This window comes from Girardinichthys multiradiatus, chromosome 6, assembly GCF_021462225.1.
Source record: "Girardinichthys multiradiatus isolate DD_20200921_A chromosome 6, DD_fGirMul_XY1, whole genome shotgun sequence".
Lineage (NCBI taxonomy): Eukaryota > Metazoa > Chordata > Actinopteri > Cyprinodontiformes > Goodeidae > Girardinichthys > Girardinichthys multiradiatus.
The window spans coordinates 9931676-9944448 of record NC_061799.1 but is presented as its reverse complement, the minus strand read 5'-3'; the positions used below and the strand labels follow the sequence as shown (position 1 = coordinate 9944448).

The 12773-nt window shown below is 40.4% G+C and overlaps 1 protein-coding gene across 1 annotated transcript in view; it reads right to left on the bottom strand.

The window, feature by feature from the left end:
- Positions 1–12773, bottom strand: part of LOC124869793 — an 88163-nt gene that overhangs the window by 1239 nt on the left and 74151 nt on the right. Inside the window, exons 13-23 of the mRNA XM_047367922.1 lie at positions 11486–11613; positions 11135–11151; positions 5850–5997; positions 4647–4794; positions 3789–3930; positions 3552–3684; positions 2482–2679; positions 2112–2352; positions 1864–1992; positions 1613–1776; positions 1092–1245 (exon numbers count right to left, since the gene is read on the bottom strand). Coding sequence (XP_047223878.1) covers positions 1092–1245; positions 1613–1776; positions 1864–1992; positions 2112–2352; positions 2482–2679; positions 3552–3684; positions 3789–3930; positions 4647–4794; positions 5850–5997; positions 11135–11151; positions 11486–11613 — 1602 coding nt within the window. The remainder of the gene's footprint in view (positions 1–1091; positions 1246–1612; positions 1777–1863; positions 1993–2111; positions 2353–2481; positions 2680–3551; positions 3685–3788; positions 3931–4646; positions 4795–5849; positions 5998–11134; positions 11152–11485; positions 11614–12773) is intronic.

Genomic DNA, 12773 nt, shown 5'->3' with positions numbered 1-12773 from the left:
GGCAGGAAGCTGGAGTTCACGAAGAGAACCCACACATGCATGGGGAGAACATGCCAACTCCATGCAGAAGGAAGGCTGTAATGCAAAAGCAGTGGTGCAGCCCACCACAGGACATATCCTCAATAAATATGTACATATGTTTTTATTTTGTATTTAAAGTAATGGCTTCTTCCTCCTGAGTGGCCTTTCAGCCATTGTCAGTACAGGACTCGATGAACTGTAGTTAATGACAATTTCTTACCAGTTGTCTCACCAGCTGAAGGACTTGTTCTGCAGCAGGACCTGAGCACCTTGCACTCATTGAGATAACAATGGACACCTCTCTAGGCCACAGTGTTCTGGAGTAAAATATGAGTTCATCTGTGTGATGGCTAAAACGTGGCCGGAATGGGGTCATGAAGGACTGATAAAGTCATGCAAGCTTCAAGTTATAGCTAAAGCTAAAGGTAGTTCAGCAAGCTATAGTTTTTTCACCAGCTTCCCTTTTGATATTTTGTTATTTAGTATTGACAGTGTAATCTGATGTGTGCTTTTGCACACTGGAGGTTAGATTTAAGTAATTTTAGAACCTGGTAAAGACCGGTCAATTTTTTTTAATGTTCTGACATGTATAAACATCTTTTCGCTTCCTGCGCTTATCCTTGCAGGGTTGCAGCCTGTGGGGTGGGGGTCAGAGCTGGTGCCTGTATCCAGCTGTGATTGAGGAGGAGACAGAGTACACCCTGGACAGTCCATCACAGGGCGAAACAGAATCACACAAGACAAATAACCATGCACAAACTCATGTCTAAGGGATTTTCAGTGAGACCTAACTTAAAAGTCATGCTTCTGGGCTCTGAGAGGAAGCTGGAGTATCCTGAGAGAACCCACGCAATGCATGTGGAGAACATGCGAACTCCATGCAGAAAGACCCCAGGATGAGAATCGAACCCAGGACCTTCTTGCTGCAAGGCAACAATAAGGTCCTTTGATATGTAAAAACCCTAGAATTAAATGATGTAATTTTTAGTATGACTGTGATTTAAAGATAAGTCTGATTTCTATGTGGAAGAATGAGAAAGGACTTGACGAAACTGTCCAAAGTCTAATACCTTTTAAAACAGCCACTCCATTGTTGTGACAGGGAGCACAGCGACAGGAGCTGGTCTCAGCCAGGTACTCTGACAGAGCTCTCTTCAAGTTTCTCTTCAGGGTGGCGTCCTGGACAAAGTCTCCGGAAGTCACCAGCTCGTACAGCGGCTTGGTCTGATGATACACATAGGGTTGTTGGATCATATCAAAAGCTTCTTGTTTAACTGTTCAAATGATCTGGAAGTACATTTTTCCTTTGAGTCAGCTGGAAAGCTACACGTATAGCAAAAAGGCAGCTGATTTGTCGCTGGCATACTTACTGCTTGAAATGTTTAGCTGGTTGCCCTCCAAATTGCCATTGATCAGCTTGGTTGTACTTTAACTCTGTGTAACCAGAGTTGCAATATGCACTAAACATCTATTGACTTTGTTAATGTCAGAAGAGAGCAATACACATAAAATGCCTAAAAATAACCATGAATTACATCAAAGACAGAATCATAAAACTTTTACCTTTTTTCAATGTAGAGTTTAAACTCACTGTTATGCGAATGAAGTCTGGGTTATAACGAACCCCTTCACCCCAGAGCCTCATCAGCTGTGGACTGGGAAGGTTCTGAGACAACAAAGCAGTGATCGATTGGCTGCTTCCACCCCTTACGACAACAACAAAGTCCTCCACCATCGCCCCATTCTTTGTGTCCTCTAAAGAAACACAGAGAAATGTTTGGTTGGGTATTCATCAGTGAAGCGCGTGCAGGGTGAAGTAAGGTTTATCAGATGGACTCCAACCTCCCATTTCATTCAGAAGGCCATTACAGGATCCACCTTCAATGCCCACAGACAATGGAACACCATTAATGGTAACCCCAACCTTTAAGCCTGCTTGCACGCAAGACTTGTACTGCTCCAAATTATAATCTGGGATGACAAACCAGAGAGTGGTTAACATTTACGTACTTCCAAATCAGCCTGCCTTAAATGTTTGCATATCTGATCTAAACAATTTTCCAGGGTTCCAGGAACTAATCACTCCCAACCTGACTTCTCTAGGTTCTCTTTGTTCAGGATGATCGTGTACTCCATGTCTCCTCCGAGGGTGGCCTCGGTGATGTAGTGCGTGCCATAGTCCCTGTAGATTTGTCTGTACTCTCCGTAAACATACGCCTGTGGCAGAGAGCGAAGGCGCTGCAGGAACTCAGGGTGAAGCACCAAGCCATCGGGCTTCAGGAAATACTGAGCCAACTCCAGCTCTGCCTTGGCTCTAATGAAACTGTTTTTCTAGAGATCAGAGAGCACAGGTGAAAATTTGCCATCTGGTCTTCAGAATATAAGGAAATGCGGCATTTCTGAAAACATAACACGGATGTTAGCTGGTTGTTTAGAGATCATTCAGAGGGGCAAACTCACAACTCCAGAGGCCCGTCGAATCTTGCTGACTGACTTTCTGTAATCAGAATTGCTGTAATTGAATTCGAAGTTGAAAATGCCTGGGACGCCGAAGCCAAAGGAGATGGAGGTTTGGGTCATCCGTTCCCTGAAAGTGTATGCCATGTAGTCAGAGTACGACTCAAACGACTGCAGGGTGAAATCATACGACCCTCTTGTCTGTGGGCAAAAAAATACTATTGGATGACAGTGACATGTTGCTGTCCTTTCAATTAGTGCTAAAGTACGTGAACAGTAATGGTTTCTGCAAATCAGAAAATGTGTGCTAAGTTATTTTGATTTGCTGACAGAATGTTGAAACTTTTTGTGGAATATTTATTTATGTTTTTTGATTAGCTGATGCTGTAGGAGTTAACCAGGTTTCCTCAGTGTAGCATTTATTCTGAAAATGGGAATTTAAATGACTAACTCACTGATCTCTGCTGGTTAAATCTATGTTTAACCAGCAGAGATACTGTTATTTTTCAGAAGCCTGATACTTATAATTTGGCAATGTAAACTTGTGTTTCCTTGATACAATACTGTTTATTTTAGAAAATGTGAGGAGAGAATGAATTACCTGTTATTGATATGAGCCAACATTGAAGTCCTGATTTTTATTCTGTTTTAATGTTTTGTTACAAAAATATTTGAACCAGTATATAAAAAAAAGCTTCTTGCTTTAGCAGCTGCAGATGAAGCATCACGCCCAATCTGGTAGCAGGATGTTACATGGTACTTCGGATTGTTTATATGAAAGCAAACTTATTTTTGACAGTTGTTTGTTAACTTTAATTAAAGTCTTTACACAATGGCGACATTAGGAAGCTAGAGTAAGTGGGCAGTGGCTACTGCTATACATATGCCAATTACCTACTGAAGCTCCTGAAAATTTTATAGTTTTAGTTTGTCTCCCTTGATTATCATTGGTGTATATCTTCCTTTAAATACTTTTATACATTAACTTTGCCATTGTGTATAACAGATTTATGTGGTGATCTCTGTGTGTGTTTCAGTTTGACATGACTTTGACCAAGGTTAGCCATTTTGACCTGTAACGTGTACTGTTGCAAGTTGAAAGGCTTCCTGAATGGGACATCCTGGATATAGTGAGGCAGACAGCCACCTCCATAGTATCTGTTATCGAGCACCACACCTTCCAGGTGGCTGTTCAGCACGTTTATTCTGAAAGAGAGGCAGCAGCAGTTTTATCATTGATACAGAGAACAGCTTGGGAGTTCGACAAAAAGCAACATGTTCTGGGATTCAAATCTTTTCAAGTGACTCACCCTTTGGCAAGATTTTCAATTCCCCAGTACTCTTCAGCCTCCACCCTGCAGGGCTTGGAAACCCCCTGGCAGCCAGCCTCGTCAGACATGTCCCCACAGTCATCCTCCCCGTTGCACTGCAGGGTTCTGTGGATACAGCGACCTGAGAGAAGCCAATGAAATGCTCTCTTACAAATTTAAGGCTCATATTTTATGTTCTTATTTCACTAAATATAGTTTGCAATTTTGTATGAGAAGTTAAGTTGCGGTGAATCTTTAGAAGCACTGGTCCATTGGTCCAGTCATGGCAAAACTAAAATTTCACTTTCAGTCTATGTCAAAACTTAAAATTAAGTAAACTGATTTACAGATGTAAACCATATTTTATATATGTTAATATTGATATAAAATATGCAGGAGTGCGGTCCTGGCACGCTAATACAGTAATTGAAAATATAAAGTTAGACTTTCAGAAGAAACCATTACATTTTGTTACAGTTTCTTGCAAAAATATTCACACTATCTTTTCACATTTTTTCATGTTATTGACCTGAATTGGGATGTCATGTAAGAAACCAGAACAAAATAGTGCATAATTGTGAACTGAAATAAGGTAATATATTTGTGTTACTAATTAAAAACCGAAAATACATTTGTATTGAATCCCCTTTGTAAACACCTTGTAGAGCCACTTTTTACTGCAGATGCAGCTGAACAGAACACAGATGGAGTCAATTTAATTAAAACAAACTTTATAACATTTGTAAATAAAATAAAAAAAGCTGCTGACTTCCAAAGGCAATGAGTTCCACTGAATTTCAAGTAAGGGTTTTAGAGTAAAGAGGGCTGAAAGCAAATGGGGACAGAAGGAGGATGTACCTGTCTCCGTGCAGAGGAATCCCTCACACAGAGGTACATTATCACAAGTGTAGCGAGCAGGAACGGCACAGGACTCCTCCTGACTGCCATGAAGGTAGCATGGATCTCCTCCAAACTGAGATGGCTGCTCCAGTTTAGCATAGCGGTACTGGTCATAGTTGGCAGGGAGAAAAACATATGAAGGGTCAGCACAAACAGAGAGAGGTTTGCCACGATCCAATAATGGTGGCTCGGGAGCTCCTCCGGAGAGCCATAATGGCTGAAATCACATCAGGGGGTTGTTTTCACTTTGTCATGTCAAGTTTATTAATCCCCTCTCTTGTAAAGTGGGTGAGATGAAGGACTGGAGTAAATCAGCTCTGACCTTTGTCAGTGGTGGAGTCCACACAGAGAGGACCACAGAGAGGACCAATAGCAGTCATTGAGCAAGATGCCAACTGTTTCTTTGCTATAAATGTATCTAACTCTGATCTGACTCCATGTATAAAAACCAGTAAGCTGCTCTTAGTCAGTGTAATCAGGTCAACCTTTAAAATCTGTACTTATCTGAACATGTATTTACTTTATCGTTAATCCAACATTGCTAGCTTTAGGGAAAATGTTTGTTTTCATGCTGAACATTAGCTGGTTTTAGTTTGCTAAAAAAAACATTACAGCCGCTCCCCCCTGCAACCCTGCAAGGATAAGCAGGTATAGACGATGAATGGAAGGATGTTATTTTTGCAAAAGAACCAAACTTTTGTCTCATGTCTATTGTCTTGGTAATTAAGCTAAGTGAGTTAGCTGTTGTCTATAACATGATTCACATTTCAGCACACTCGGCCTGTTTTGGATAACAGCTTACAAACTCTCATCATGGACACAAGGCTGCTAATATTTGGGGGGGTCGTACAAACACTGTACAAACATGTTTAGGATAGAGGGTTGACAGTAATGTGTATAAAAGATTGGTGAGAAATAAGATACAAATCGTCAGCAGTTTGAAATGCATGGCAGCCATATTGGGTCAGGATTGAGACATTGAAGAAACCTCCTACTTTTTCGCTGGGATGTTTTTAAATGTTTGTCAAAAAGTAATACTTGATATTTACTGGAGGGACAGTCGTGATAAAATAGCTTCAGAACCACTGGTCTATTATTATCCAACATTAGTACAGACATGGCTATGAATTGTTCATTACTGTCCCCTGTCATCATACTTACTTTCTTCTTTGCGCAGGTGTCACAGCGGGACCAACGGCTCCACTCTGATAAAACACAGTCCACCGGTTGAACTACCACTTGATCACCCACTGAACGGGCTTCACGAACACCAGAGTTCTCATTGCTCGCTATTGTTTGGGCAAACTCACTGTGATGTGTACATGAAGTGAGAAATCAGAGTGCAGTCTGAAAGCAATTGTGTTACCTACGGTGATTTGTGCTGAGTTAGACATGAAAGCAAAAAACATTTGCAAAGAAAATCAATCTGAGCATTTTTTGGGGGTATTAGCACAACATGCTCTTGGTTGAAATTGCAGTTAAGCAGCAAGTGGAAGCAGAATAATAAATATCCTACCTTAGCAGCACCAAACTAAGGGTAACAGTGAGCAGGGAGCCTTGGGAACTGAGTCTGCTTGGCTGTAGCATCACTGAAAACATGATTGTGTGTTATGAGCGACTGTCACTGAGGGGAAAGCTCTGTTCAGCTCACTGTGTAAACACTCACTGATCGATGCTGACCTCGATATGAACTCACTGCCACCATTAGACTCAGCCATGAAGCTGAATGCACAACACACTGCAGGTCATCAGAGCTGCGGAGTGACATGTGTGTGTGAGGAAGTGTGTGTTTCACAGGTTTAACACAGTCCTAAAGCCTGATTAAACACAGACCTGAAACATCTTTGTCATTTGCATAAACATCATAATGTGTGACATGTAATATCTGCTTCTGAAACACACAGGAAATGTGAAATATGACAGCAGTGAAAAATGAGTGCTTTGAATGAAGTCCCGAGTGATAGTAACATCATTTAAATTGAGTTGTGGAGCTGCAACCTTTAAACTTTGTTCAACTTCACCCATTGTGGATTCTACTGAATGGCGCAATCACAGGAATTTGCTGCAGTTTACTTAGTCTAAGAAGGGTGGCGCAATACTGCTGTCAAAGTAAAAACCTATATACATGCTGTTCTTTATGTAATTATGTAAATGTTCGCAGTTGAATCGGGTTTTTTATATAAAATCTTTATAGCTTTAAAGAAACGACAGCTTAGAAAATGCAGTAAACTACTCACAATGTTTTGTTAGCACTGTGGAAAACAGGATCAGCTTACAACTGGCCTTTTCCAAAGAAAACTCTTTATCAGCTTTATTTTAAAGAAGCATGCTGATAACTCTCTGCATTGCGAAACGAATACAAATCCTGAAGACTTTTCTAACAATAGCTTGTCCGAAGATTTCCCCATCAGCCAAGCAGAGATCCAGTGGTTATCCCACCAGTTTTTGGACAAAGTAAGGTATTTTACATTGCTCTGCTAAAGCTGTTGTCTGGTGCTGGAAGCTGACAGATTCCAACATGGTTCTGAGGACAGAGAACATCCTATTTCCCTCACAATTCTTATGTTTAGATAATAGTAATTTCTCAGTCACACAACCTCACCCCTTTTAATTTTTTTTTTCATTATTTGTCATTTTATGTTATCCTGTTTCTTTAGTTTATCAACATTGAATTAATATAGTTTGATCAGTAAAACGTTTGGTCTTTTTTTAGCAGTTAGCTTTCATTAATCTATTCTTTGTTAACTGAAATCCTTAGTAATCTTTAAATTAAGAGAAATATGTAGAAATGTCCTCCATTCTTCCAATATATAACAGAGATTGCTATCCATCCATCCATCCATCCATCCATCCATCCTTCCATCCAACCATCCATCCATCCATCCATCCATCCATCCATCCATCCATCCATCCATCCTTCCATCCTTCCTTCCATCCATCCATCCATCCATCCATCCATCCATCCATCCATCCATGTCACAGGGACAACAGCTTCTGAAGAAACCTCTTTTTTTATCATCTCATCTGGGGAACATCCAGGCATTCCCAAGCCAGCTGTGGGATATGATCTCTCCTGGATCTGCCCTGAGCAGAAATCCTTATCAAATGTCTAAATTATCTACTTTCCCTAACTTATTAGAAAATTACTTTTTATTTTAACGCAAATAATGCTTAAAACTAAAGATTAATTAAAATGATAAATAACAGTTTTTTTTCTTCAAATTCACCTAAGATCCATACAAAAAGGCCATATTAAAAATTTACCGATTCCGGTATTTGTTGATACAAAGGAGCTCCTGTGGGCTACTTTGATCACTGTTACCTGCTCTGTTTAGAAATAAAAGAAGCAGTAACCATGGGAATCACGTGGTAATTTATTTGAAACAGAACAGTGTCATGGATACAGCATAAGGGGTAAGTCATAGACGTACAAAAATCCCTTTTTGTGATTTCAGCACAGATCTTAATTCCATAAATAAAACTTTACAAAATATTTTTGGACACTTTGTCCCACACAAGCAGGGGTATGGTTACCATTCATTATTGTATGTCCAGCATGTAATGTTGGTTTCTGTTGAGAGTTAAAGTGGCCAATATTTTGGGCAGTTCAGGTGGAGCTGATGTACAGCAAGTGCTTTGTTACAACAATGCAATGACTTAACAGGAACAGTGATTGGACAACAAAAATAAACCCAGTAGATACACAAATCCTATTGTCTTTAAGCTTGTGATTGTTAAACCATCCACAGTGTCTTGCAAAAGTGTTCATACTCTCTTGAACATTTGCCATTAGGCACCCACAAACCACAATTTATTTTTTTGTGATTTTATCTCATAGACCAACACAAGGTAGTGGATGATTGTGAAGTGAAAGCAAAATTGTAAAACTGAATTTTTATAAGAAAAATCTTCTTTCCTCTGATACCCCTTAGTAAAATTCAATAATTCACAGGTTTGTTAGAGAACATTATTGAACAAACAGCATCATGAAGAAAAGGAACACAGCAGACAGGTCAGGGAGAAAGCTGTAGAGAAGTTTAAAGCAGGATTTAGGTTCTAAAATGATGCCCCAATATTTAAACATCTCACAGAACAATGTTCCATGCATCACCCAAGAATTTAAATAGTTTTGTACAACAGCAAACCTACCAAGACATCGCTGTCCACCTAAGCTGACAGGTGAGGGAAGGATAGCATTTATCAGAGTAGCAGCCAAAATCGGTGTGGTAACTTTGGAGGAGCTACAGAGAGCCATAGCTCAGCCAAGATAATCTGTTGACAGGATAGCCATTCTTTGCACACTTCACACCAGACGTTTATGGAAGAGTGGCAAGAAGAAAGCAATTGTAACACTGCACATAACCTTGAGCACACCATGGTGGCAGCAGCGTCATGCTGTGGGGATGCTTTTCTTCAGCAGACAGGAAAGCTACTCAGAGTTGATGAGAAGATCGATGGATAAATACAGGGCACTACAGAAGATAACCTAATGAAGGCTGCAGAAGACTTGAGACTTGGGGTGGAAGTTGACCTTCCACCAAGACAAGATCAAAGCATGTTCATGTGTTAGAATGGCCCAGTCAAAGTCCATATCTAAATTTAATTAAGAATCAACTAAGTATTGAAATTTGATCTTCACAGACTGTCTCGATTCAATCTGATGGAGCTTGAGGTATTTTGGATTAAAGAACTTGCAAAATTTCAATCTCCAGATGTATGAAGTTGGTAGAGCCATATCTCAGAAGACTTGCAGTTGTAATTATAAAACAAAAGCTGGTGGGGAGACGATTTCTACATTTTCATTGGCAAAAAACTTTCACTTAATTTCTTCCCTTACTTCACAGTTATGCTCAACTTTGTGTTGGGTCTATCAAATAAAAGTCAAATGTGACTATGTGTAATAAATGTCAATGGTAGGAAAACTTTTTCATCCCATTGTATTACTAAGTTTTTTTTCCCCCCTTGCTTCTTCAAGAAACCAAACAGAGACATGACCTTTAGAGGCAAATTGTAAACAACGCGACCTTAGTTGGAAATGACGAAAATCTAAAAGCTAGGAGAAAATCTGCCACTAAACCCTCTGTAAAAGGCGAAATTTCTAGTTCCACTCGCTTCGCTCTTTTGTCAAGTTTGGAATCAGAGAGTCATCAAACTTTATCCTGACTGAACATGAAACACATTTTCACAGTTCATTTACCCCCCAACCTAAAAAAACAATACATTTTTTGAAATTAGAAAAAACACATGGCTCCAAAACAACAAAAGTAACTTCCAGATGGTAAAACTGGAGATGCTGGTGGAGCATTGCGTCAGACAAACAGTTGGCATCCGAGAGGCAGAGCGCTATCTTATGGCACAGAGGCTCAGGTTTTAGGAGGGGGGATAGGGGAAAGATTCTTATTTACAAAATAGATGTTTGGCAATTTTTCATTTCAACATTGACACCTTAGAGTCACCTTGATGTCTGTAATGACTCTGGGGTCACCAATTAAGAATTCACAGCTTATAAAAGACGAAGAATCGTAGTTTTTCATTTTGTTTCAGGCCTGCAGCCGAGTTCGTCGAACCCACGCCAAGTCTGTTCATGCAAACTGATGAAACGGTGGAGCAACGTGATGGCAACTTGCTGTGAAAAGTCTCTGCTGGTGGCAGCTGACATATGGAAAGATGCTGCTCCTCTTTGATGTTACCCAAAAAAGTAGTTTGCTTCATTAACATTGTTTTAACTCATCCTCTTTCAGCTCAAAACAGAAGGATGCACACATGTCCTGCTCAAGGATCGAGTCAGAGATCAAAGGTCACTTCCTGGTTGAAGAGTTATTTGATTGGACATGCTGAGGAGAGCAATAGAGTACAGTGTGTGGCCTCTCGAGAAAAAATAAAGCAGTTCCTCTGATAGCCAGAAAAATCATTTAATGTTATAAAAAAAACAGCTAGTCTGTCTAATCATAGTCTCTCATATGTCTTGTTTTTCCCAGAAGCTCCAGTCTCAGGATTAAGAGCTTCCATATCCTGAAAGAAAAAAAATAAATAAATCACTTTTGTGTAGCTATAAAACTCACCACCAGGTGGCAACATGGTGCCTTCCCATCTTCAGGCTGATTTACATCAAGGCTGCAGTTGGCAGCAAAGCATTCATTCATAGTAAAAATGCGAGACATACTGACAGATGGAAATATGAAGCCAATAAAGAACAGAAAGAGGGGTTTATGGGGAAAAGAATGAGGCGAGGAAAGTCGCTGGGCATTGACAATAAAATGAGCAGGGGAGTAGAGACACAAATGTCACACTGTGAAGACAGCTGATTAATAACTGTGGGAAATGAGAGGAAGAGTGGGATGATGAAATGCTCACCGTCTTCCCTGTCTGCTTCTCTCTAGCTGTCTTCCTGTGGACTAGTTTGATCCACGGGCTCAGGAGCTTTGCTTGGCACCGGAGAATCCGACTTTGCAGCAGCAGAACCCTGGGACGGAGAGAGATCAGCTCTTATCAACCCTTTTTCACTCAAATTTTCCTAAATGTTTAGGAAAAGAGAAAATGCAATCATTCTAAAAGATTTCATCTTATTACACAATCTAATCAAGGCATTTAATTCATGTTTGACCTTTCATGTCTAATTGATTTGACATTTTTCCTCGACGTAAAGAACTTCAGTCCAGTTCACCAATGAAAATTACACAACATTCTGCTTTGTACAATTATACATCAACCCTTCTGCAATAACAGTCAGTTGGTAAGTCACATCCATGTATCCAAACTGAAGGACATGTGGTCCCCGAGGAGAAGAGAGGACTCACTGATTGTTCCTCACTGGCGTGGCTTGGGGGTCCCTCTGGGTCAACTGGGGAGTGATCTGTCAGGGGGTCACTGCCCTGGGAGGGGGGACAGTCTGAAGACGAGCTCTGCTGAGGGGCAGGTGTTAATGCTGCAAACCGAAAGGGAAGAAAATTGTCCAGGGAATACAGTGAGATGAAAGATCTAAATCTATATCATGACCTTTATCACACGTCTCCATTCAACGACATGAGCTTTCAGATGAGGCACAGCTCTGTTTGTCTTGACAGTTGGTTACACATATACAGGTACATTTCAAAACATGAATTTCATTACAAGTAGAGTGAAATATTTCAGGCTTTTATTTCTTGTACTTTTTATGATTTTGGATTACAGATAATGAAAACCCAAAACTGACTGTCTCAGGAAATTAGAATATTGTTAAAAAGTTAAACACTGGAAACTCATGGTGTCACACTCTAATCATCTATTTAACTCAAAACGCCTGCAAAGGTTTCCTGAGCCTCTAAATAGTCGCTCAGTCTTGGTCAGTAGGTGACGCTATAATGTGGAAGACTGCTGACTGGATACTTGTACAGAAGATGGTCACCTTCCCTCCACAGGGAGGGTGAGCCACAAAAGGTAATTTCTAAAGAAGCTGGTTGTTCACAGAGTATTGTATCCAAGCATATTCATAGAAAGTTAAGTGGATGGAAAAAGTGTGGTAGGAAAAGGTACATCAGCAATAGGGATAACCACAGCCTTCAGAGGATTATCAAACACAATCTATTCAGGAATTTTGGAGGAGCTTCACAAGAAGTGGACTGAAAGTGGAGTCAGCACAACAAGAGCCACTACGCACAGACGAATCCTACACATAGGCAACAAATGCCTTATATGGACTAAGAAGAAAAAGAACCGGACTGTTGCTCAATAGTCCAAAGCCCTTGCATTGTATTTGGAAATCAAGCTCCCAGAGTCCCAGAAGAGTGGAGAGGGACAGAATCCGCGTTTCTTGAAGTCCAGTGTGAAGTGACTACAATCAGTAATAATTTGATGTCCCATGTCATCTGCTGATGTTGGTCCACTGTATTTTCTGAAGTCCACAGTCAATGTGGCCATCTAGTAGGGAATGTTATATCACTTTATTGCTTACTTCTGCAGACAGGTTTTATGGAGATGCTGATTTCATTTTCCAGCAGGAGCTGGTACCTGCCCACACTTCCAAAGGTTTTAAAACCTGGTTCAGTGACAGTGGTGTTACTGTGCTTGAGTGGCCAGCAAACTGGCCTGACCTGAACCCTATATAGA